Source organism: Papio anubis, chromosome 4, assembly GCF_008728515.1.
Source record: "Papio anubis isolate 15944 chromosome 4, Panubis1.0, whole genome shotgun sequence".
NCBI lineage: Eukaryota > Metazoa > Chordata > Mammalia > Primates > Cercopithecidae > Papio > Papio anubis.
Genome location: NC_044979.1, coordinates 14,679,537 through 14,705,186, shown reverse-complemented (window position 1 = coordinate 14,705,186; position 25,650 = coordinate 14,679,537). Strand labels below are relative to the sequence as shown.

The 25,650-nt window shown below is 38.4% G+C and overlaps 1 protein-coding gene and 1 long non-coding RNA gene across 2 annotated transcripts in view; one reads left to right on the top strand and one right to left on the bottom strand.

Annotated features, from left to right (window-relative positions):
• LOC110742917 overlaps nt 1-14,933 on the bottom strand; it is a 38,287-nt gene extending 23,354 nt beyond the window's left edge. Inside the window, exon 1 of the long non-coding RNA XR_002521215.2 lies at nt 14,365-14,933. This is a non-coding gene — a long non-coding RNA (uncharacterized LOC110742917). The remainder of the gene's footprint in view (nt 1-14,364) is intronic.
• A 9,226-nt stretch (nt 14,934-24,159) lies between these two features.
• Nucleotides 24,160-25,333, top strand: LOC101015441 (olfactory receptor 6B1). The gene has a single exon (XM_031665055.1). It carries the CDS (start codon nt 24,222-24,224, stop codon nt 25,155-25,157), a length of 936 nt encoding a protein of 311 aa, XP_031520915.1. The 5' UTR covers nt 24,160-24,221; the 3' UTR covers nt 25,158-25,333.
• Nucleotides 25,334-25,650: the final 317 nt, after the last annotated feature.

Here is a 25,650-nt window from a genome sequence, read left to right as displayed (position 1 = left end):
CATCACCAGTGCATATTTGTATCAGGCCTTTCATGACTAGGAAGTTTCCTAACCCGTATGTCTCTAGAACAAATACTTTTTATGCTAGTATAAAATGGGGCAGAACACAAAGAAATTGATGAACAAATAGATCTAGCCCAACAGAAAATTACAAGAAAGGAAACAAAATAATTAATAACGTCATTATTTTTAGTTATGGGGATTAAAATCTGTTAACTTTGAACGTTTGAGCAAAATATTGCTCTTAATTATAAATGACCTATTTGTGATGAAGATTTTGAATCCTTTTATCTTTTCACACTGTGAACAATCTTACACCTTTAAGCATTGTGCATTTTTTCCCCAGTCTTATAGTTGAGCATTAATTGTCTGATGACTTTGGGATAGATGACTGAAAATTCTCAGTGCAAGGCATTGAATGTGGTGCCTCATGTGATGTGATCATTTTCACAAATTTTTATTTGACACCCAATTTCCGAAAGCTCTATGTTTTTAGCAAATTCCTTGGTGTCTTGGACCCTATTTATAAAACAATACTAAATCGTGAATATTTTATGAGCAACCATCTGAATATTGCAGTCTGCATAATAATGAACTTCAAAGTACCCCTACCACCTGTGTTGTAAGTCATGTGATCTCTAACAGTCATTTCAATAGTTTTTAGGCTGAGACTAGAATCTTTCAATAAATTCAACTGTAGTGTGCTGTTCCTTATAGTTACATCATGACTAGGGTAAAGCCATTGGAATACCAACCAATTTTTGGTGTAAATCCTTTATGTACTTTTGCAAGATTCTCTCCAAGACCTCACGCTCTGTCTAAATTCTCTGGTTATGAATCACTTCCTTCAGTAACTAAGCAAATATTTAAAAAGTTTTATTTTGGTGTTCAAAAAACTACTGCTAATGTGAGGTGATCTCTTCTTGTGACTTTTCTTTGCATTTCTCTGATAATTAGTGATGCTGACCACTTTTTCATATACCTGTTGACCATTTGTATGTCTTCCTTGGGAAAATATCTATTCAGTTCCTTTGCCCACTTTTAACCCTTTTTGGGCTATTGACCTGTAGGAATTTCCTGTATATTTTGGATATTAATCCCTTACCAGACACATGGTCTGAAATACTTTATCCCATTCTGTAGGTTGCCTTTTCATTTTGTTGATTGTTTCCTTTGCTGTGCAGAAGCTCAATAAAGTAGTTTAAAAAAGAAAACACTACTACCTATGTCACTGTGTTCTAGAATTAAAGCCTTATCTTCTCTCTTTCTATCTTCACTGGTGAGAATTGATCCATTTTCTACAAGAAATGAATAAACTCTACTATCCTTGAGAAAACATCAATATTAAGTAACAATCTGATGTCACTAACTACTTCATTAACTTCACCTTTTGGGGGATAAGAGATTAATTTTAGCAGTTATGTATATCTTTTCTTCATGCAACACCTGATCCCTAGAAATTGGTTACCTTGGGTTGGTCTTGGCTTACTGGGCCTCTTGCATAAGATAGGTGGGGAGGAAGTGTTTCCACTTGACACTCTAAAAGTAAAAGGGCAAATTACAGAAAACAAACTCAAAACTGTTTACTTATAAAATGTCTACAAAGACTATTTAAAATGTTCGAGGTCTCATGGATGCATTCCACTGAGGAGGGGTGAGTAGAGTTGTGTCTGAGAGGTCCAGAGGAAAAACCCAGTAAACAAAAAGAAGTTAGATGGTAGTGAAGAGCAGTCGGAACTCAGACATATATTTCGTGTGAATAAAAAACTTTCTCATTTCTTCTGTAACAACTACTAAAATGAATAAGACTTTAAGCCTAAATATGGCATTAATTTCCTTCCCCTATTTAAGAGAGCAGATGTTTGGGAGACAAAATTATATTCCAATAAACTGAATTTTAAGAAGGTAACTTCTGTTTTCCTTGATTTCCCCGCACAGCTGGGTCCCACTGTGGTCCTCATGCCTGGATGCATTGTTCAAGCAGAGTTTGGATGGTGATTTGGCTGAGACATTCTAGGCGGAGTTTATGTTCAGATGGGTGGGCTCTCCATATGCCCTATGAATCACCTTCCAATTCTTCATTTCCATGACTGGTTATTTCTACATCTTTAGTGTGGCACTTGGAAGCTCATGGGTCAGGAAAATAAAAACCAGACATGGGTGAGTGAGTTCATTCTTCTGGAGATTTCCAGAGATTGGGGCATTCAGGTCTCCCTCTTCGCCCTGATCTAGGCCATGTATTTGGTGACTATTGTAGGAAACACCCTCATTCTTCTTCTGATCAGACTGGACGGCAGGCTTCATACCCCCATATATTTATTCCTTAGTGTTCTGTCATTTGTGGACCTTTGTTATACAAACAGTATTGTTCCACAAATGCTGGTCCACTTGCTCTCAGCCCGAAAGTCCATCCCCTTCCACAGTTGTGTGCTGCAGCTCTATGTTTCCCTGGCACTGTGTGGGTCTGAGTTCTTCCTGCTGGGGGCCATGGCCTATGACCGCTACATGGCCATGTGCCACCCACTGCACTACACGCTCATCAGGCATAGAGGGCTGTGCCTGGGGCTGGCGGCCGGCTGCCTGGTGGCTGGCTTCTCAAATTCACTGATGGAAACAATTATCACCTTCCAGCTTCCCCTGTGTCACAATGTTATTAATCACTTTGCCTGTGAGACCTTAGCAGTGCTACGGCTAGCCTGTGTGGACGTCTCCTTCAACAAAGTCATGGTGGCCATTACTGGATTTCTGGTGATCCTGCTTCCCTGTTCCCTGGTTCTATTCTCCTATGCTCGCATAGTTGCTGCCATTTTGCGCATTTGTTCTACCCAGGGATGCCGCAAAGCCTTTGGGACCTGTGCCTCTCACCTCATTGTGGTTTGCATGTGTTTTGGGGCTACCATCTTCACCTACCTGGAGCCACAGTCAGCCTCCTCGGCAGAGGAAGAGAAGATGATTGCTCTCTTCTGTGGGCTGGTGTCACCCATGTTGAACCCCTTTATCTAAAGCTTGAGGAATAAGGAAGTTATGGCTGCTCTCCAGAAAGTTTTAGAAAGATGCAGATAAAGGGTCAAGACTCTAAGAACCTCTTGTTATCTATCATCAAAACCAAAAAGGAGATAAGATCATTGTAGACAGGACTCCCACACTTACACTAAAAGAAGACTATGATGGTCAAATCCTTGCATTTGAACAAAGTGTTCCTCCAAATGCTTAATGATTTTTTTTATATAGACCAATATCTGAAAATATACATGTCAGGGCTCAATAATATGGCTTTTTTGTAGACATCTTCTCTCAGATATCCAGAGACTTGGGGGCTTCATCTGCCAACTTTTGGTTTTATCAGTTTGTCAGTGCATAAAAAGAATGGTCCCCAGCTTCATCAAGCAGAACTGACTCCTGATCTTTGTTCTGTCTCTCACTACCTGTCCTCTCTGGCAAGTTATTTAAATAATATATGCCTTAGTTTTCTTTTTTGTTAGATAAAAAAATTGTACTTAGCTTCCAGAGTGGAAGCCACTTTTAATGTGATATTAATGGGAATAATTTCCTCATGAAACAAACAATAAGGATATGCAACACTTATTAATGCATTTATTTCAGTGGAGTCAAACTGTGAGAGGCAGAAAATATTGAGAAATCATGGTTTAAATAACACAGACATTAACTGAGATTTAGGTAACGTAAGCCTGTCTAACTTGAAGTTATAGGAATTGAAGCTTCTTCTGTTTCTAATGCACCAGGCATGTAATTTCTACCTCATAGTTCAATAAATGGCTTGAATTTCAGCCAACACACTCACATGCTGTCCATCAAAAATAAAGAAGAGGCCAGGTGGGGTGACTCATGCCTGTAATCCCAGCACTTTGGAAGGCCGAGGTGGGGGAAATCACTTGAGGCCAGGAGTTTGAGACCAACCTGGCCAATGTGGTGAAACCCTGTCTCTACTAAAAGTACAAAAATTAGCCAGGCTTGGTGGTGCACGCGCCTGTAGTCCCAGCTACTCAGGAGGCTGAGGCAGGAGAATTGCTTGAACCCGGGAGGCAGAGGTTGCAGTGAGCTGAGATCATGCCACTGTACTCCAGCCTGGGTGACAGAGTGAGACCCTGTTTCAAAATATAAATAAATACATAAAAATAAAGAAGAGAAGAAGGAGCATACCCACTTCCTTTAGAGACCTTTTTAAAAACTCACACACAAAAAATTGTTGTATAAATTTTGCTGGTTAAGTTAAACTTAGTTAGTTGGCCAGGTACATACTCAAAGGTAATAAGTGTAATTGTTAGTAATCATGTGTCTAAAGCACAATCAGAGCTTCTGATATTAAGAAAGAAGGGGAGAATAAATATTGACGGATCTAATAATTTCTGACCATAGTACTTGCAAGAAAATTAAACACATCGGCTCAATGAAAGATGAGGTGATGGGACAGCAGAATGAGATACAAAAGAAGCTAAGGATTACAAGTAAAGTCCACACACACACACACACACACACTATTTCAGATTTTAAAAGGACATTAAAGCAGTAAACAGCAAAAATTAATACTATAGAAAAGCTAATCTGTTGTTTGGAATCCACAAGAAGATAACTGATACAGACAAGAAAGAAACAACATATGGATAATTGGTATTTCTGAAGAACAGACTGAATAAAAATTTTTTTACTTTTAACTATAATTAATAAAAATATCATTTAAATAAAGGAAGAATTTGTTTAGATGAAAGAGCCTTGCCATGTACCTGAAAATTAAAGAAAAGTAAAAATATTTATAGATACATTGGTAAAAATGACTGAATTTCAAGTATAATGAAAGGATCATAAAGATTCAGAAAACAAAACAGAAAAGTCACTTAGAAAAATGTTTAGCAAGTGCATTAATTTTCTAGTGCTGTGTAACAAATTGTAATAAATTTATAAGCCTAAAAGAACACAGATTTATTATCTTGACATTCCTGTTGGTGAGAAGCGTAGCTGGGTTCTGAGCGCAGGGTCTCACAAGGCTCAAATCAGGGTATCAGCTGGGGTTGTGATCTCATCTGGGACTCAGGGTCCTCTCTCAAACCCACCAGTCATTGGAAGAATTCATTTTCTTGCATGTGTGTGAGTGAGGTACTCATTATCTTGCTTGTTGCTGGCTGGTGACTCCTCTAGGCTCCTGGAGGCCACCCTCAAGTCCTTAATACATGGCCCACTCCTCTCACTACATGGCAGCTTGCTTCGTCAAGAAAGACAGGAGAATCTCTATTGTGTCAAATCTCTCTGATGGCTAAGAAAGTCTGGACACTTTTGAAGTTCTCACCTGATTAGCAGGCTCCCTCAGGATAATCTCCCTTTTGTGTAAATCCAATTCAGCTGATTAATTACATCTTCAAATTCTGTTTTTCCATATAGTGTAACATTATCACAGGGGTGAAATCCCATCATATGTCACAAGTCATGCTCATATTGAAGGAGAGAGTCTTGTACAGGACATGTACACCAAGAAGTGAGACTCTTGGGGGCCAGGTTGGAATTCAGCCTATGACAGCTAGAATTGGTCTTTGAAATATTAGCCGACAGGGACAATAACATCTTTCTATAGAATCCTGAACATACATATTGTTAAATAAAAATTGCATACCTAGTTAAGCCATCATCCGTTTTTAAAGGCGATAGATATATACATTTACATATGCAAAAATTCAATAAAATTATTACACATATACCCTTCATGATGACTGTAAAAACTCTAACAAAAATGTAGGCTGGGCATGGTGGCTCACGCCTATAATCCCAGCACTTTGGGAGGGTGAGGTGGGTGGATCAACTGAGGTCAGGAGTTTGAGAGGAGCCTGGCCAACATGGTGAAACCCCGTCTCCACTAAAAAATACAAAAATTAGCTGGGCGTGGTGGCAGATGCCTGTAATTCCAGCTACTTGGGAGGCTGAGGCAGGAGAATCACTTGAACCCTGGAGGCAGAGATTGCAGTGAGACGATGTTACGCCATTGCACTCCAGCCTGGGAGACAGAGCAATAATCCATCTCAAAAAAAAAAAAAAAAAAAAAAAATTGTAGAAACAACTTAGGATGGCTTAAAATAAAATGCTTGGAAGCATTAAAGTTGTGATAGGATAGGCAACAAACTAAAGCCTTTTAAGTAGATAATTGAGTTTTTTAAAAGCCTGCAAATGAGAAGGCAGCCACTCCAGCTCAACCAGAAAAAGCAGCAAGCTGCGACTCGACTAACTGGCCACGTGAGTGCTCCAACCACCCAATGAGGCAGCAAGAGAAGGATGGGAGCCTGCGAGCCTCACTCCGGGCTCTGCAGAACTCCAGCCCCTGCCACTGCCTCACTCCTATGCTTGGTGCTACAAGCCGGAATTTTCCTACACTTAAAATGCCACCAGCAGTTGGAAGTTAAGTTGGATACACCCCTTCAGACGGAGGTTGGGGTGGGCAGTTTAGTGGAAGCTTTCATTTCCATCAACTTCTCTCAGCATTTCTCAAATATATTACTGTTTTCTTCAAAGAGATGGAAGGTCTATTCCATGCCACCACCAGCGAAGTGTCACAGATGTGCTCCGTCATGCTGGCTGTTATGTAAGGTGGAGGTCTCATCAGCAGTATCCTGGTGAATAATGTGACAGTCGTTCAGTCATGACTGTTGGTGTTGCTTGTCAGGCTGTGGTTGATTGTGGCTTCTTTCTGTAACATTATGCAGGAACTTTACTTGCGTATTCGAATCATTGGAGGTCTTGGGCTTTCCTTTAACTTGAACCTAGCTTTGACCATGATTGGCAAGCATTTCTATATGAAGTGACCACTGGCCATCAGACTGGCCATGGTGGGCAGCCTCTCTATGCTGGCCCCCTCAATCAGGCTTTCTTTGGTATCTATGAATGGAGAGGAAGCTTCCTAACTCTTGGGGGCTTCCTACTAAACTGCTGTGTAGCTGGAGACCTGATGTGACCAATAATGTCCAAGCCAACGAAGGCAGGGAAAGAGGTCTAAAGAATTCCTTCAGGAAGCTGAAAAATCAGATGCAAAGAAAGGTACAGGTGATACAAATACAGATATTATTGGAGGACACCCCAAAGAAGGGAAATGATTAATCTTCCAAACAATTAATACATTCCTGTACTTATCCCTGTTTACTCAGAGAGATTTTTTGCTGTATCTCTCTGGAAATGTGCTCACATTTTTCTGGACTCTTTACACCTTTGGCATTTCTTAGTAATTATGACAAGAGTCAGTATCATTCCAGGAGCACTCTGCCTTCCTTCTTTCCCTTCTGGCTTTTGTTGATACACAGCAAGGCCTTCTATGGGACTTGCAGCCAACAGAAAGCAGATAAGGTCTCAGGTTCTCAAGTTCAGTCTTTGTTTGCTGCTTCCATTTTTGTGAACGGAATGTGCCATTTGCTAGCACCTTTATCCACCAGCTATATTGAGTTCTGTGGCTCTGTGGGATTCTTTGAATTTACCTTGGTGACTCAATTCCGTATTATTTGGAACACTGATGGACCTCATTGGACCCAGAGGTTCTCCAGCACTATGGATTTGGTTACCATTGTGGGATGCTGCTGTGTCCTTCTGGGGCCACCACTTTTAGGTTATCTCAATGACATATGGAAATTACAAATAGACATGTGGACATACAGCATAATCTTAATTACTGCAGGTGTATAGCTCTTCACTGCTGATAGGTATCAATTATCAACTTTTGGTAAAAGAATAGAAAGCAGAGGAGAAGCAGGAAAAGGAAAGCAAAGGGAGAAGAGCAGCATAGATCTTGCTGAGAAGCCTGAAGAAGTTACTAATGCAGAGGAATTCCCCTAACTGGAAAGGCACAGAAGGTGGCCTCAAAGAAGAGAGTTCAGCCTGTACTCATTCGGCTAAAGGGTAAATGGAGCAGTTCATTACCCAAGATATCTGAAAATATTCTACTGGCCTGGGATCTACCAGTGGTGCTCAATGCAGATAATGGACATTTGTGTGGAAACCATACCAGGTGTTCATTGATGGAATTTTTGTTTCACTCCTTACCAATAGCTTAAGTTTAAAATGCCATATGCTTTGAGGAGGGGGTGGTTGATGGTAAAGGATGAGGGAAGGAAGTTGGTTTTGTTTTCATCTTAGCTTTTAACAGTGTCATGGAGATTTTAACATGTGCCTTACATTTTAGTCTTCAGAAATCTTCAGAGAACTTAACTTTTAAAATAATTCTGCTGAATTCATGTATTTTGAGTGTTGTGTTAAAAAGAAAAATAATAACTAACTTGAGATGAATTTAAAATTTAAAAGTAATCTTGCTTCTTTGGTATTTGTAATGTATTGTCAGATATGGTCACTGGAAGATTTATGAATAGAAATGTTGGTTGAAAGTTGGAGATTTTATAAAATGCTGATAAATATATTTTTCCAGCATCAGTAGTTTTCTGGTATATGGTTCTGCTATCTATATATTTAGGAAATTTGAAGCATAAAACTTTGGAAACATCTTGGATGTTCTAGCCAGACTGTACTTGTTGATGTTTCTTGGGTACCATTTCTTGGGATACTTATCAGAAGCCAAGTAAGTACTTGAGGGTTGTTTTCATTAAATTACTACTTTGCTCCCCTGTTCAAAGACAGATTTTGAATGGTTATAAATTATTGCCCCTGCTGAAATCACTTGGTATTATTTTTCTCACTGTAAAGGTTAGTATTAAAAATTTCAAAACTATATATTTGTGCCTTCTTAGTAAATACAGCACATCCAATCAAATGTAAACACATTTCAAACATCAGTTGAATTCAGCTTAGGTTTTCCCAAAACCTTGGTTAAAACATGAGACTATTGGATTTTTTTTTTCCTGAAAGTTTTCTCCTTTAATTCACAGAGGTCTCAATTATATCTTATTCTAGCTTAGAGCTGTGTGTGTGTTTGGTGGGGGTTTTTGTTTTGTTTTGTTTTGTTTTTAGTTTCAATCTTTGCAAATTAAAGAGGGCCAGAAAAATGTGGCATCAAGCAAGCAGATAAAGATAAGACTATGAGAGAAATTGCTAAGTGTGCCTAGTTTTGAGTATTTTCTTCTTTTTTCTGAGAAGGCCTTAAAGAAATTATGGTATACTTAGAATTGTTGAACACATACTTACTCTCCACACAAAGCTACAAATTGTGTGACCCATTTCACTTACCTGAAAAGTAGAGAAATGGCTTCTGCATCAGGATAAAAAGGGGATGGACCAAAACTAAAACTAAATATTTCTTATATTCAATGCATTTAAAGTACCTCTGTAATTGACAGAATGAACATATTAGATACAAAACCTTGTGTAAGAGGCTGACTTTTCCAAATAAACTTCTTTTATGGAAAAAAGTTGTACATTTCTCTCTGTTGAAAGAAAAGAAATAAAAGCCAGAGTGATAACTTAAAAATGAAGCTGCCACCCACAGGGGAGGAGGACTTGGATAGAGCCCAGCGACAACAAGTAAGTTTTAATTAGGTCTGATTAAGCACTTCCCTCTAGGAGGCCATCCTAAACCATTTCTTCCTGCTTCACAACCCTGTTTATTTGAGGCGCAGCAGGAAGTTTATACTTTACAGGTGGTCTTTCTTCATCTTGGTTTTTATCTCCATTTGGCTTACACATCTGAGCAAATTACTCACCTCCTGTGATTCCAAAATCAACCCCAAAGTGATATTACAAAGTTATCGTCATGAAAATGTGATCAGATAATATGTAGCCAAAACAGTAGGGAGCAGAGATTTATAGAGTTGTATCAGATATTTAATAGAAAAAAATATTTTTATTTTTATAAAATATTAATGTTTAAGGTATTTTCAACCTTGTAAAACTTAGTTATCTATTGTTTTATACTCTAAATAAATGTTTATTTTCATACAAACTTTGTTTATTGTTTTATGTTCTTTTTCCTCAAGGGTATCTCATAAATTATCTGTTTCATACCCTGCAAAATCTGAATGTATCTTTGCCTGAATTATTTAAATCATAAATTTTTCATTTTCTCCTGGATCATTTCCATAAGCACAAATTCGATATGCCTTTGCCATCTGAAGGAAAAAAGAAACTCCTTAAGACCACATCATGCCTACCACTTGAGAATAAATCATTTTTAGATTTAAAAAAATAGACCATACTATGCATCACCTTACAGACATGGTCCCATTTCACTATGCTCCTTTACATAGAGATTCCCTGAAGGAAATAACTGCACCTTTCACTCTCATGTTCTCCCCTTCCATCACTCCCCATGAGATGCAAATTTATGAAAGAAAAAATAAAATTAAAAAGAAAAAGAAACAAGCTTTCCTGTATTGGGCTGACTTATCCCAGAGGCAGCAACAGGCACAGCCCAGACCTAGGAAAAGCCTCAATAAACACTATCTGAGGAACTAGGACACAAAGGAATGTGCTCTGGAGACTCTTCCAGCACTCCCTCAACATAGGAAGGAGAAAAACAAATTTTCCTTTTTCTTATGGTATGAGTTTATAGATTTCTGTTCTGTGTAAGTAGTAACTTTAAATTTTCTGTTTTATCTAAGTGGTATAGTGAAGGTCATGAGTTGTCTGAGCAGGCCTGAGCAACAGCCACCTGGGCGTCATAGCGAAGGTTATGAGATAAGTCCATGCAAGATGCTAGAGCAAACCCTAGATAACAGCCATCTGGGCTGCATAGCAAAGGTCATATGTAATTCTGAGTTATGCACCTGTCACAATTTGATTAACTGCCTTTGTTCTGCCTCTGTATCCTTGCTTTCATGCCTCTATGCTTCATGCCACTGTAAGCTTGTTTCAAGCTAGCCCACCCCCTTTCCAAGGTATGTATATAAGTCAAGTGCTGTCTTTGTTTTTGGCCCAGCGTTTGGATGTTAAGTCTGCTGGGTCTGAGTGCACTCAATAAAGATCCTCTGGTATTCACCCCGTGGTCTCTCTGGTCCTCCTGATTCCTGCTAAACTAAGGTTTTGATCCTACCATTTGCCCAAAATCACTAGTGTATAAATCACTAGAATTTTTCATATTGCTAAAACCAATGGTCAATTTCAGTCCTCATCTCACTCAGCCTCTCTAGCAGAATATGATACAGTGGATCCCACATTCTCCTTGCATTCCTGTTACCTCATTAGAAAGTTCTCAGACTCCCATGCGGAAGCCACATTCTCTTTTAGATGTCTGTATATTAGATGGTTCACATTCAATCTCAAATCCAAGTACACTAATACCCAAGCTGATCTCATCTAATTTTATAATATCGGTAAACACTAAGGACTCCCAAATTATACACACCCAGCACAGCTCCAGTATCCAGCTGCCTACTTGATAACTCTATTTAGATTTTCACATATCCAGGCAAGTCTCTACTTTTACTCCCACCACCAAAATATTCCTCTTTATTATCTTAATATATGGCATAATTTTTATATCCTTGTTTCCTCCATTTTCCTCATTACATATTCAATCCATAATAAGCAAATTGTTTGTCTCCACATTCAAAATATTGATTTTAGAAGCTGTGTAGAATTATGAAAAGAACACCTGCCATGAAAAATTAAAGAGCTTCCTAAGCAAAAAAGTAAAAATAAAACTATTTTTCAGTGTTTGAATCTCATCTTTCATGACAGGTAAGTTTTGATTGAGTGTTGGACACTGTATTTGGAAAACTGTAGGGGTAATTTGAGGCTCTACATAATGTTATCCTCCTCAAGAAATGATTTATTTGACTTCTAACAGGCAATTATCTAGGAGCTACTTTATGAAGTGTTTTTATTTTTGTAATTTCTTCTTACTCCTAGAGAAGACTACTTTAGAAATCCCAGCTGACTATATAGATGTTTAGAAAAGATCTGTTCCTTAGTAAGCCTGGAAAGGCAGCTGTTGCTTTCTCAGTTCTTTGAGTCTACCATAAGTTCTGCCCATTTTCTTAGTCTCTTGACCACTGTTACTCCGTAACATTGGTTTTAAGGCATTTTTCAGTTTTATGATTCATGATAAAAACAATTCCAAAGAAATATAGACATTGACACTATCAGACTTAACTATAAAATAACTGATTAACATATTAACATGTTTAAGAAAAGAGAAACCATGCTGGAGAATAGTATCAAAAATCTGGAGTCTACTAAAAGGAATCAAATAGTGTTTTTAAATTTAATTTTTAAAAATAAAATTAACAGTCTCGATAGCAGACTAGAGAGAACTGCAGGGGATTTGTGAAGTAGAAGATAAGTCAGTAGAAAATAACCTGATTCAGGGGAGAAATAAAAAAAGAAGAAAAATTTAAAACAGTGATTTATGGGATATGCTAAAAAGGTTTAACATTTGGATCATGATGAAAAGGTCTAACCTACTTGTAACTGCAGACTCAAACTGAAAGAAGAAAGAGAATGGAAAAAAGAAATTTGTAAGACATAATGGTGAGACATTTTCAAAAATTTAATAAAGTCATCAAAACACAGATGCAAATCTCAAACCGGAAAAACACAATAGAAACATACCTAGGCTGCGAACCGAAGGTAACACAATTTTTCTTTTTCTTTTATTTGTTTATTTTTGTGTGTGGTGGGGGGAGGGGTGGGACAGACTCTCACTCTGACCCCCAAACTAGAGTACAGTGGCACAATCTCAGCTCACTGCAACCTCCATCTCCCTGGTTCAAGCAATTCCCCTGCCTCAGCCTCCCGAGTAGCTGGGATTATAGGCGCCTGCCAACACACCTGGCTAACTTTTTTGTATTTTTAGCAGAGACAGGGTTTCACCATGTTGGCCAGACTGGTCTCGAACACCTGACCTCAGGCAACTCGCCCACCTCAGCCTCCCAAAGTGCTGGGATTACAGGGGTGAGCTGCCGCACCCAACCACAGTTTTTCTTTTTAAAGTATTCATAGAAAGAAATAAAATTATCTTTAAAGAACCAAGATAGAAGCAAAATGTTTTCTTCCCTAAAGGAGGATTGGAAATCTCTCTGCTCCTACCATAAGCCTTGCAAACAAAATCAACATTTGTTTACCTCTGGGGAAAGGTCAGAAAGCCTTCATGCCACTTGTCCAGACAAAAGTGAGTTGCTACTGAGGGAAAAGTAGAAGTAAAAGCAGTTTGCTCTTAGGGAAGAGGTAGAAATCCATTCAAGCTAGGATCCTGCCCTGCTACTAGGAGTCCACTAGGAAAACGGCAGAAACTCCCACCCATGACCAGTCACAAATAAAAAGCAGAGTCTGGCTGCCATGACTGGTGAGATGAGGTAGGAACACCAGTTCCCAAGTCTCAGGTTTATAGGGCCTGACTAGGATGGAGGCTGGATCAGAGAAAACAAGAATATCTTTGTCCCTGTCACAAGCCTTGCACCAAGTAAAAATCAACAGCACCTATTTCTGGGAAAGAAGCCAAAGTATGGAGATATCTTGTATTACAAAGGCAATGCTATGCTTGGTAAAATTTGGGTAGAACAGGAACACTGATTAAAATCTCCTATTTAGGTTCAACAAAGCATCAATTGTTCATGGTTGGAAGAATTTGAAATCTGTGGATCACCGAAAGTAATTATAGTAACAGTACCCAAAACACTTCAACCACTTACACACATAGTCTGACAGAAGGACCAGCACCCCATTTTTAAGTATAAATACTCTATAGCCTAGTCTCTACTATTCTTTTACCAACAATTTCCAGCATTTAATAAAAACTACATTTCAAAAGCAGCAAGAAAATACTTACTCTTTGTTAAGTGAAAACATTCAAAAGAATCAGAACCAGGAATGATCTAGACTGGATCTATCTATTAAACAGGAATTTTACCATAACTATAATTAGGATATAGCAGAAAACATAAGCAATGTGCATGAGAACATGAGAAATTTTAGTACAGAAATAAAACAGAATTTTTATTTTACTTTTTTAAGAAACAGAAATAAAACTGTTTCTTAAAAAAGCAAAATAGAAATTCTGGAAACAAAAAACACAACAAAAAAATAGATTATTTCTTTGATGGGGTTAAGACTGACTATCACACAGGGAAGAGTCAGTGAACATGAGGTTATGGAAACAGAAATTATCCCAACTGGAATAAAAAGAGAAGAGTGAGTGGATAAAAATAGAACAAGCTGTACAACAACATAAAACAATCTAACAGATGTTTAATTTGAGTCTAAGAAGAAGAAAGAGTAACAAGGCAAATGAAATATTTTCAGATATCATGGCTAAAAGTTTTGCAAAATCAATGAAAGAAATCCCAGATTCAATAAGCTCAGAGAATCATAAGCAGGATAGAGAAAAAAAATCATATTCAAATTGCCAAAACTCAGATACCAAAATAAAATCTTGAAGATATGCATAGAAAAAGAAATATTATACATACATACAAAGATAAAATGACAACTCACCTATCATCAGAGATGAGGCACAGCATAAGACAAAGGAGGACACCTTTAAAATGCTGAAAAGAAAAACAAAAAATCTAATCTGGAAATCTATACACAGTGAGAATTTCTTTCAAATATGAGCATGGAATACTTTTTCAGATAAACAAAACTGATGTACTTTATCGCATGTGAGTGCACTACGAGAAATATTAAATGAAGTTCTTCAGGAAGAAGAAATGTGATACCAAATGGAAATTTGAACCTACAAAAGAAATCAAGAGTGCCAGTGATGGCAAAAATAATGAAGGTAAAATAATTTGTTTTTATTATTTGTAAATAAGAACTGACTGAATGAAGTAAAAGTAGTAACTGTATTGTAGAGTAAAAGTAAATGTATTGTGGAGTTTATAACACACTTAGAAATAAATGCCAACAACAGCAGCACAAAGATGAGAGGGAAAACAATGGAAGTGAACAATTGTAATCTTTTTACACATTTTGTAAAGGACTATAATATTATTTAAAATTGGACTATGATAGACTAAATATTTATGTTTTAGGCTGGGCATGGTGGCCCATGCCTGTAATCCCAGAACGTTGGGAGTCTGAGGTGGGTGGATCACCTGCAGTCAGGAGTTTGAGACCAGCCTGGCCAACATGGCAAAACCCCGTCTCTACCAAAAATATAAAAATTAGCTGGGCATGGTTGTGGGCACCTGTAATCCCAGCTACTCAGGAGGCTGAGGCAGAAGAATCACTTAAACTTGGGAGGCAGATGTTGCAGTGAGCTGAGATCGCACCATTGCATTCCAGCCTGGGCAACGAGACCAAAACTCCGTCAAAAAAAAAAAAAAAATTATGTTTTAAAATTTAGAGCAACTACTAAACGCATTTCAACAAAGGCATAACTAATAAGCCAATATTAGGTATAAGATGAAATTAATAAAATTAATAAAAAGTTAAAAGTGTAGAAAAAGAAAACAAAAGCAAAAGCAACAACAACAACAAACAACAAATAGCAAAATGGTACACTTAAATACAACTTCATCCCCTAATAGCAGTAAAGGTAAATAGTCTAAAACACAATGATTAAAAAGCAGAGAACAACATGTAGAATTGAATAGAAAGACCCAACTATGTGCTCTCTACAATCAATCAACTCATTTTTAATATAAAACAATAAATTGATTACATGTAAAAAGATAATGAAGCTCTACCACACAACACTGTGTCAGGCAGCTGGAGAGACCATAATAATTTCTAATAAATTCCCATAAGAAGGTATATTACCAGAATTAAAGTAGGATATTGTATAATAATGGAGTTGATTTTTCAAGACAATATAATAATTTTAATAACCTAATAATAGCACTAAAAATACGGAAAGAGTAAATAGACAAACCCATCATTATTAGTGGAGATGTTAACATAATTTTCTCAGTATTTGATAGATCAAGTAAACAATAAGAAAGTCAGCAAATATATGGACGACCTGAACAATACCATCAACCCGGTTAACCTAATTGACATTTTTGTAACATTCTACTCAGCAATAGAAGACTACAAATGTCAACACATTTGAAATTGAAATTATACAGAATATTTTCTTTTAACACAATGATATTAAATTAGAAATAAGGAGCAGTGATATTAAATAAGAAATAATGAATAAACCAAAACCTATGGAAAAATCCCCAAATGTATGAAAGTTAAACTCTATACTTCTAATGAATCAAAAGTCAAAGAAATCACAAAGAAAATTAGAAAAAGACATTTCAAATTGAACAAAAAACAGAGCTTAGAGATAAATATGAAGCACTAAATGCTTTTGTTAGAAATGTCTCAAATCGATGACTCAGAGTTTTACCTTATGAAACTAGACTGAAAAGATAAAACTAAAGACAGAAGATGCAGAAGAAACAAAATAATATAAAAAATGCTGAGGGAAAACAGGAAAATAGTAGAGAAGTTTAATGAAGCCAAGAGCAAGCTTTGAAAAGATCAATAACAGGCCGTACGCGGTGGCTCAAGCCTGTAATCCCAGCACTTTAGGAGGCCGAGACGGGCGGATCACGAGGTCAGGAGATCGAGACCATCCTGGCTAACCCAGTGAAACCCTGTCTCTACTAAAAAAATACAAAAAACAAAAAAAAAAAGAACAAAAAACTAGCCGGCCGAGGTAGCGGGCCCTGTAGTCCCAGGTACTCGGGAGGCTGAGGCAGGAGAATGGCGTAAACCCGGGAGGCGGAACTTGCAGTGAGCCGAGATCCGGTCACTGCACTCCAGCCTGGGCGACAGAGCGAGACTCTGTCTCAAAAAAAAAAAAAAGAAGAAGAAAAGATCAATAACGTTGAAAAATGCCTAGTTAGACTGATCAAGAAACAAAGAGAGAAAACACAAATAAGGACACACACAATTAAAGAGAACACATCTCTCCAGATCCTGCAGACGTTAGAAACAATACTAAGGTAATAGTTTAATAGCTTTATACCAAAAATTCAAAGAACTTGAATGAAATAGTGAAATTCCTGAAAAGTCAAAAGCTGCCAAAGCCCACATAGGAGAAAATAGGTAGCCTGACTCCCTATCTATGAAGGCAATTGATTTTATGTTTAAAAATCTTCTTGTGGAAAAATCCAGGTCCAGATGGTTCCACTAATGAATTCTACCAAATATAAAAAGATAATATAGTACTACTTCTACACAAGTCTTTCAGAAAATAGAAAAGAATACTGACTATATTATTTTATGAACCCAGATTTACCTGAAGACAAAACCACATATATAAGAAAAGAGGCCGGCCAGAGCGGCTCACACCTGTAATCCCAACATTTTGTGAGACCAAAGCAGGCAGATTGCTTCAGCCCGGGAGTTCAAGACCAGCCTGGGCAAAATGGCAAACCCTGTCTCTACAAAAATACAAAAAAATTAGACAAGTGTGGTGGGGTGCACCTGTAGTTTCAGCTACTCAGGAGGCTGAGATGGGAGGATCACTTGAACCTGGGAGTTTGAGGCTGAAGTGAGCCATGATTGTGCCACTGCACTTCCGCCTGGCAACAGAGCGAGACCCTGTCTCAAAACAAACAAACAAAAGCATAACAGTCCAATAACCTTCATGGACACACAAACATTCTTAATAAAATATTAGCCAATCAAGTCCATCAAGTTACAAAAATATAATAGATTATGACCATGGGGAGTTTATGCAGGAAATGCAATGTTGATTAAATATCCAAAACTAATTCAAATCAATGTACTTCATTTATCAACAGACTAAAAGGAAAAACCAATTGATCATCTTAATAGATGCAGAAAAGACAGTAAATATAATTCAATATTCATTAATGACAAAGACTGTAAGACTAGTTATATAAGATACTCCTTAACCAAGGATGGTGTCTAACGAATAACTTGCAGCTAACAACAGCTAACATGATGAAAGACTAATTTTCCTCTAAGACTGAAAATGTGACCTGTATGTTTATGCTCATCATTTCTCTTCAACTGAAAGCCCTGGCCAAAGTCATAGGGTCCGGAAAAAGTAAATAATAGGGATACAAATGAGAAAGAAACAAAATAAAACAATTTTAAATTTCAGGCAATGTTATTATATACATAAAACATAAAGACTCTACATACATATATACACGCATTAGACATAAAAGAGTTTGGCAAGGTTGCAAGTGGCAAAGACAATATATAAAGTAAATATATATATACACACACACATACACAAACAAATAAAAAACCATCATTAATGAACTAAGGAATTCCATTTCTTCATAGCTCCATAAAAACAACTAATGAGGCCGGGTACAGTGGCTCATGCCTGTAATCTCAGGACTTTGCGAGGCCGAGGCATGTGGATTACGAAGTCAGGAGTTCGAGACCAGCCTGACCGACATGGTGAAATCCCATCTCTCCTAAAAATACAAAAATTAGCCACCATGGTGGTGAGGTGCCTGTAATCCCAGCTACTCAGGAGGCTGAGGCAGGAGAATCACTTGAACCTGGGAGGCGGGGGTTGCAGTGAGTAGAGATTGTACCACTGCACTCCAGCCTAGGCGACAGAGCAAGACTCCATCCCAAAAAAATAAAAACAAAAACAAAACCCAAACAACAACAACAACAACAAACAACTAATAAGATGGCAAAAACTGTCAGAATTAGCTTTTGTTTAACTATGGATTCTAGCCAAAAGTTAAAACAAACAACAGAAAGATTAATGAAAACAGAAGCTGCCGCATTGTAGTAACAGAGTTTTGGGCATTTAAATTGCCCACCTGTCCTCTCTCACTTCCCAGATTGGTGTCAGCTGTGAAGATAACAGCCCACACTTCTGTTGCAGATTTAACAATGTGCATGAGAAACGGCAATATCAACCTTATTCTCAAAGAAAATTGGTTACGATTTTCTAACCATTTGGAAGCCAACTAAAGGGCTGGTGGAAGGGTTTACCTTTGTTTTGCTTGACTGGAGTTTTCCCAGGTCTGGGGTAGCTTCCTAGGTGCCATTTGCTGAATGCAGTTAAAAGCAAAAGTATTGGTTGCAGCAGTCTTGGTCTAGGGATAAAAGTGGGAACAAGCAACAGACAGAAAAGATTGGGAAGAAAATAGGCTGGGGAAGAAGGTACATTGGAAAATAAGGGATTTTTATAACTCAGGTGTATACCAGAAAACTAAGAAAGCCATGTGCATATCCAGAGCAGAATGCATGCTCAGAAAAGGCCTGTGAAGGCCCTAACATTTCACCTCTGAATGACTTTCAGGCTCTGCCCAGTAACAATTGACAGCTAAAACCGAGTTGTAATGGCCAAAGTGTTGAGGTGTGCCCCAAACAGAACTAGCGTCAACCAATGGTGAACAAAGAACAATAACAAAGAATCAAATGCTCCCTACAATAAAAACAAACAACAACAACAAAAAAACTGGACATAACAAAAATATATGTGGACTCTGGAAAAAGAAAGCAGATAGCCAAGGGACCTCAGGCACAACACACAAGTTCTCAGAGTTTCCTTATTGCTTCCCATGTACACTGAACAGGGAACTGCAGAAGGTTTCAACCTGAAACTAATTGGTATAGGGAAAAAAAAAGAAAAAGAAAAAACTCCAAGGAAAGCCTGTACAGCTGAATTCTAGGATAAGATTGTGTCAACATATCCTAGAATACAGCTAATTTTTATCTACTAAATATCTCCATTCTAGAATTGCTTGTATAAAATGTTGACTCCAAGAGTCAAAAATGATTGTCACAGTAATTCACAGAATCTTCTCACAGTAGATGGACATTTTCTATCTTTGGAGGAGCAATGTGGTCCCCCTCAGTGACAACCATATCACAGCAGCTTAAAACCATGTTGAAAAATTGTGATTAATATCAAATAATACATTTTAGACAAGTCAGAGTTTTTCTGAGACTTGGAGATAAATCGAGGCCAGAGATTTGAAAGAGATGCCTTATTTTTATTTGCTACTATTTGGTTTTCGTACTTCAGTCCTATAAGAGAAATTGTATTGAAGACTGCTTGCTTAATTACCATAAACATGTGTGGCTCTCCAGACTGAATTGTTTATAACTTTTAATATCTTTATCTCCCATTGCATCAAATCACAGTGAATCTGATAGCTTTTCTTTGTGAGAGGGCAACTTAAGAGTTCTGCTGGCTACAGAAGAAGTGACTTTTAGTACACTAGAGCTTTGTACCAGAATGTGAACTATTAGTTAAATGGTACCCACGGGCAGCTGACAAAGTAACAATAAATTCTGTCATGATAAATTTACTTAGTGAACAAGTTGACATAAGTATCTAAAACAAAAACTGTCATTTAAACTTTTACTAAAATGTAGTAATATCAGTCTCCTTTGGATATCAATATCACATTTGGAGCACTTGCATCATCATCCTGTTTCAAGTAAGCCAAAGATGGAAGAATATTCGAAAGTCTGTACATAGAGATTTAACTGCAGTACATTTTTCTCTTCATCTGTCAAAAAAAAATATGGCTTTTTCCAAAGTATGTGGTCCCAAGTGGACTTTTGTTTTTTCTTAGAACTAATAACATATAAAACAATTAAGATCACCACAATGGGCAAATGGAAATTTCTCTTGAATCCCACAAGAGAACTGAGCTGCCATTGTCAAGGTTATTTTCTCTTGGGTCTGGACAGACATGTAGGGAAAGTCTTGGTACTCTATAAAGCCCTCAGAATCCAAAGGTCTTCACAGCTCAGTGTGCCTAAAATCACTGCCGTGTTCACCAGGAAGGTGATGGGCACCCTGGTCCTAGGGTGCTGGAAGAACCAGCCTGGTGCCACATCAGGCACATCAGATGTAGTCCTGGTGCCTAGGGCTCTCCTGTCATCTTATCCTGGCTTTCAGCTTGAAAGCAGTGGGGCAATCTGTACCCAGTCGCTCTTTCTAGGTTTAAAAAGTGGGTTCCTCACATCTATTCAATACCTGCATCTTTTTCTTCTACTTCTTCCTATTTTAGAATCAGTGAAGGCTTTGTTTTCACATATCATCCTATCAGAAGCTGCTGTGCCTAGGTAAGTGCTCCCTCTCAGAGCATTACTTTCTCACTATGCAGGCAGCCCTGTTTCAGGCTCCTACAGTGCAGCAACATTTAAACTCTAAAATGTTTAATGCTTCTTTGTTCTATCCACTCTCAATTCCTAGCAATCAGTCCAGATAGTATTCTTGTCTCCCGAAATCTAAGTGCAGCCAGCTATGCAGTGAGCTGAGGGAGCAGGCTCCCCTTGCTACTTTGGAGACATCTCTTGGTGTGGATCAAAAATAAGTGCCCCAGATTATGATCCCAAACTTTAGATCCCTACCATGGACCCGATGACCTGATATCCCTGTACTGCAACCGCTGCATCTTCCTGGCAACTTGTTTGTGGTGGTGGCTACAAAAACTACTGCTGTTTTGGCATCAAATTCAAATTACTTGGAACCTACATATGTATAGAACCCTGACAAAATTGGGGAGAAGTGCATAGCAGGCATAAGAAACAAAGATGTTTGATTCTAGACCGGGGGTAAATCTGCTATGAGGGGTAACAAGTTTGAGGATGCTTAATGGAGTAAAAACTATTATAAGTAAAAAGGCTCTACATATTTTGCAGTAAGATGATACACAAAAATACCAGTATGCAATAATTAGTGCCTGTGCACCTTTACTTAGTTAATGAGAAATAAGGAATTCTTTGTTTTTCTTGTAGAGCTTCCTCTAGAAGTGAAAACTTATGTAACTTGTGAAGAAGTATAGCTGAATATGTCCATCTTTGTTTCTTTGACAAATGTTATAAGCTAGAATGACTTTTCTTTTTTTTGTGTGTATCTTTAAGTGTCTGCTGTGAGGGTGCTTTTTAATGGGTCCATGAATCTCTGGTTTGGCAACCTTGTCCCATCCGAACCCACCCTCCCACATCAAAAACAAGAATATAATAAGAGGATATTGTCATCCTGCTGACAAACAGTGATTACTAATTGTCTATACTTCAAGATGATTCTTAAATGCCTCACTATTCCATGATCTGGTCCGTGACAATAAAGTCTCTCTCTTTCTCTCTCCAGCCATCTCTTTTCTGCTCATTTACTCACTCACAATTTGCCCACTCATGTAGCAATTATAAATTGCTCTCCTGAAAATTTCAAGCTGTTTCAGATCTCTGTGCCTTTGTTCACTCTGGTTCATCTGCCAAAAATGCCTTTTCTTGCTCCTAATTTACATTTCAAAACATATCCAATCATTATCTATTCTCTGATACATTTACCAAGCATTTCTATACATTCATTTCTGCTATGTGTGTCTGACTGAATATGTACTTGTGTCATATTGCTTTCTTTTTAACATTTGGGGTCATCTCTAATAGTCTCAGCTTATAATAAAATTTCAACAGGGTTAAAGAACATTTCATAAAATAGTCAGAAATTTTAAATGTAAAATACACTGGTGAGTCCAAAATGTGATATTCTTCATCAGTGTGTTTCACTCTAGTGGCTAAGGACATGCCTTTGTAGTCAGCCCTGGGCTTTACGATTCTGATTTTATCACTGTCTAACTTGGAAATATTATTCAATCTGGCCAAACCACAGTGTCTTCTTTGAAATTAGAATAACAATGTATAATTAACATTGTTTTGTGGATTAAATGGGATATTGCATGAAAAGAACTTCCCAGCATCTATTAAATACTCAATAAATTATCGTTAGAGGATTTTCTGAACTGTGATAGTTAGTAAGACAGTTAGTAAAGATAGTAAAATAGTTAGTAAATGATGCCATCTAACTAACTACCTTAGTAAATGGCATCACCTCTAGGTAATAAGCCCTATATTTGAGATTCCTCCTTGATTTCTTTCTTTCTCTCACCTTCCATATCCAACCCACCAATTACTGTTAAAGGTTCTACTTCTAACGTGTATCTTAAATCCACTTCTCTGGAACCACAGTATCTAAGTTCACTGTGGCCTATTCTGAGTAGCCTCCAACTAGTTTCATAGCTCACAGCTCACACTCTTGCCTCCAAGGAGTCCATTTTGCAATGACAGAGTTATCTTTCCATTGCATAAATCATATCATGTCCCATTCCACCTTTGATCTTTTGCTTGTTTCCCACTGCTTTTCGCCCATTGTTCAGATCCCCGATTATAACCTCTGGGGTCCTGCACTTCTGCCTTCCTGCCTTCTTCCTTGGCTCCTTTTCCATCCATCACAGCACGGCAATTGCACCTCCTTCAGCACAGCTCCCTCCCACCTCAGCCCTTCAAAGAGCTGGGGCCCTAGAATCTTTCCCAGCCTCAGTATCACTTCCTCAAAGGTCAGAGGGACCTTTCCTGATTACTTTAGTGTTATGTTCTGTCTGTTAACCTTGATAGAAAATATTTCCAATTTTATAATGCATCTCCATCTTTGTTTGCTTATCTTTAAAAATCTCCACTCAGTGATCCCCACCTTCACACCCAAGAACGTCACATTCCCTGAATGAGGCCCAAGTTTACTTCGCTCACGGCTTTGCCTTGGATCACAGCAGCTCCTCCCCTCCCTCCTGTTAGCATATTCTTACCTTCATCACTGCTCTAATATGGGGGAAAATCCCCTTTCATGATTATTGCTATTAGTTTTTATACAATTTCATTTACATTAACTCATTTGGATTTTGATTCTCAACGACATAAGCTGAATAAATATTAATATTCACATTGACAACAGAGGAAACTGAATCTGAGAGAGGGTAAGATTTCAAGGTCATAGCAAATCCGTGGCAGACCTTTGACTTGAATGAAGTCCAGGGGATTTTTAATACCGAAAAGCCCAAATCTCTGCTACTCACTTTCTCATGTACCTCACAGGTGATGACAGCTACTCTCTATCTCCAGGGATGGTAGATGAAAATAATAGCATGTGAAGGATAAAGGAGTTGTAAGGAAGAACTTCCAGAGCTCTGGGTAGGTGGTGAGACAGGAAGGTCAGGTGTGTCTTTTGGAATTGGCAATTGTAAAGTGTCAGACGGTGCAAGATAGTAGAAGGAGCGTGGGTTTTAGACTGAGACTTCGATGTGATTCCTGCCCTGCTACCAGTGACAGCTTGGTCAGTTACTTAATTCCTTTCCAAGACACGATTTCTTCATCATTAAAGCAGATATTATCACACACACACACACATACACACACACACACACGGCTATGTGGAAATTAAATTACGTTGTGTGCCTCACGTACCCAGTTCATGGTCTGAACTATAATATGTATTAATAAATGATAACTGTTACTGTTACTGATAGAGAAGACAAGGATGGAAAAATATAGCTGGACCAAGGAGTCTGATCAAATGATTTTTCCTCCCCAGGAGACCTAAGCCCTATGTCTCCAATATGGAACTGGAGAACCACACACGAGTCACCAAGTTCATTCTGGTGGGATTCCCTGGGAGCTTGAGTATGCGGGCAGCCATGTTTCTGATATTCCTTGTGGCCTATATTCTGACAGTGGCTGAAAACGTGATCATCATCCTATTGGTGCAGCAAAATCGGCCACTGCACAAGCCTATGTACTTCTTCCTGGCCAACCTGTCCTTCTTGGAGACTTGGTACATCTCTGTGACTGTGCCCAAGTTACTGTTTAGTTTTTGGTCTATGAACAACAGCATCTCTTTCACACTCTGTATGATACAACTGTACTTCTTCATTGCACTCATGTGCACAGAATGTGTGCTCCTGGCCGCCATGGCCTATGACCGGTATGTGGCCATCTGTCGCCCACTCCACTACCCGACCATAATGAGCCATGGGCTCTGCTTCCGCCTCGCTCTTGGTTCCTGGGCCATTGGCTTTGGCATCTCCCTGGCGAAGATCTACTTCATCTCCCACCTCAGCTTCTGTGGTCCCAATGTCATCAACCACTTCTTCTGTGACATCTCTCCAGTACTTAATCTTTCCTGCACAGACATGTCCATAGCTGAGTTGGTGGACTTTATCCTGGCACTGGGCATCTTCCTTTTCCCACTTTTTATTACTGTCCTGTCCTATGGATGCATTCTGGCCACCATCTTACGCATGCCCACAGGAAAACAGAAAGCGTTCTCCACTTGTGCCTCCCACCTTGTGGTGGTCACCATTTTCTATTCAGCCATTATTTTCATGTATGCTCGACCTCGAGCTATCCATGCCTTCAACAAGAACAAAATTATTTCCATCTTCTATGCCATTGTCACTCCTTCTCTCAACCCTTTCATTTATTGCCTAAGAAACCGAGAGGTCAAGGAAGCTCTGAAGAAACTGGCATATTGCCAGGCCAGCAGATCTGACTAGTCAATTGCAATTGATTAGAAAGAAAGGTCGAGTGGGAGCCTGTATGGTTTCCTCCACCCTTTCTCCTTTAACGACTCAGTTAGGACATTGCCTATGTTAATATGACATCACCATGTCTACATCAATCTCAGGCCCTTGGGTGTCTGCATCTGAGCATATGGTCATTGCTCTAAGGCCATACACCTTCTAGAGAGCTAGAGAAAATAATTCTCAATGGTTGTGACCCCAAATGGGGTTTCTAAGACTGTGAGTAAATTTATAACCAAGTTGAGTAGGAAGAGAGATGGTGATGGGTGAGTTAGCTGTTTTTGGATCTGCCATACACTAATAGCTCTGGGGCCAACAAAATAGATGGTAGCTTCCTGATTTCCCATCTTTCTAAGACAGAGGTAACAACTCCCTCAACAATCTCATTCTTGATGTTGTGCTGGGAGTGAATTTTGGTGGCAGAGACTGCTTCTTGAGTTTTTGCAACATTTTTTGCGAGCACTTA

Coding starts and splice junctions, on each gene's coding strand:
- LOC101015441 (XM_031665055.1), top strand. CDS start 24,222: ATGGAACTGGAGAACCACACACGAGTCACCAAGTTCATTCTGGTGGGA.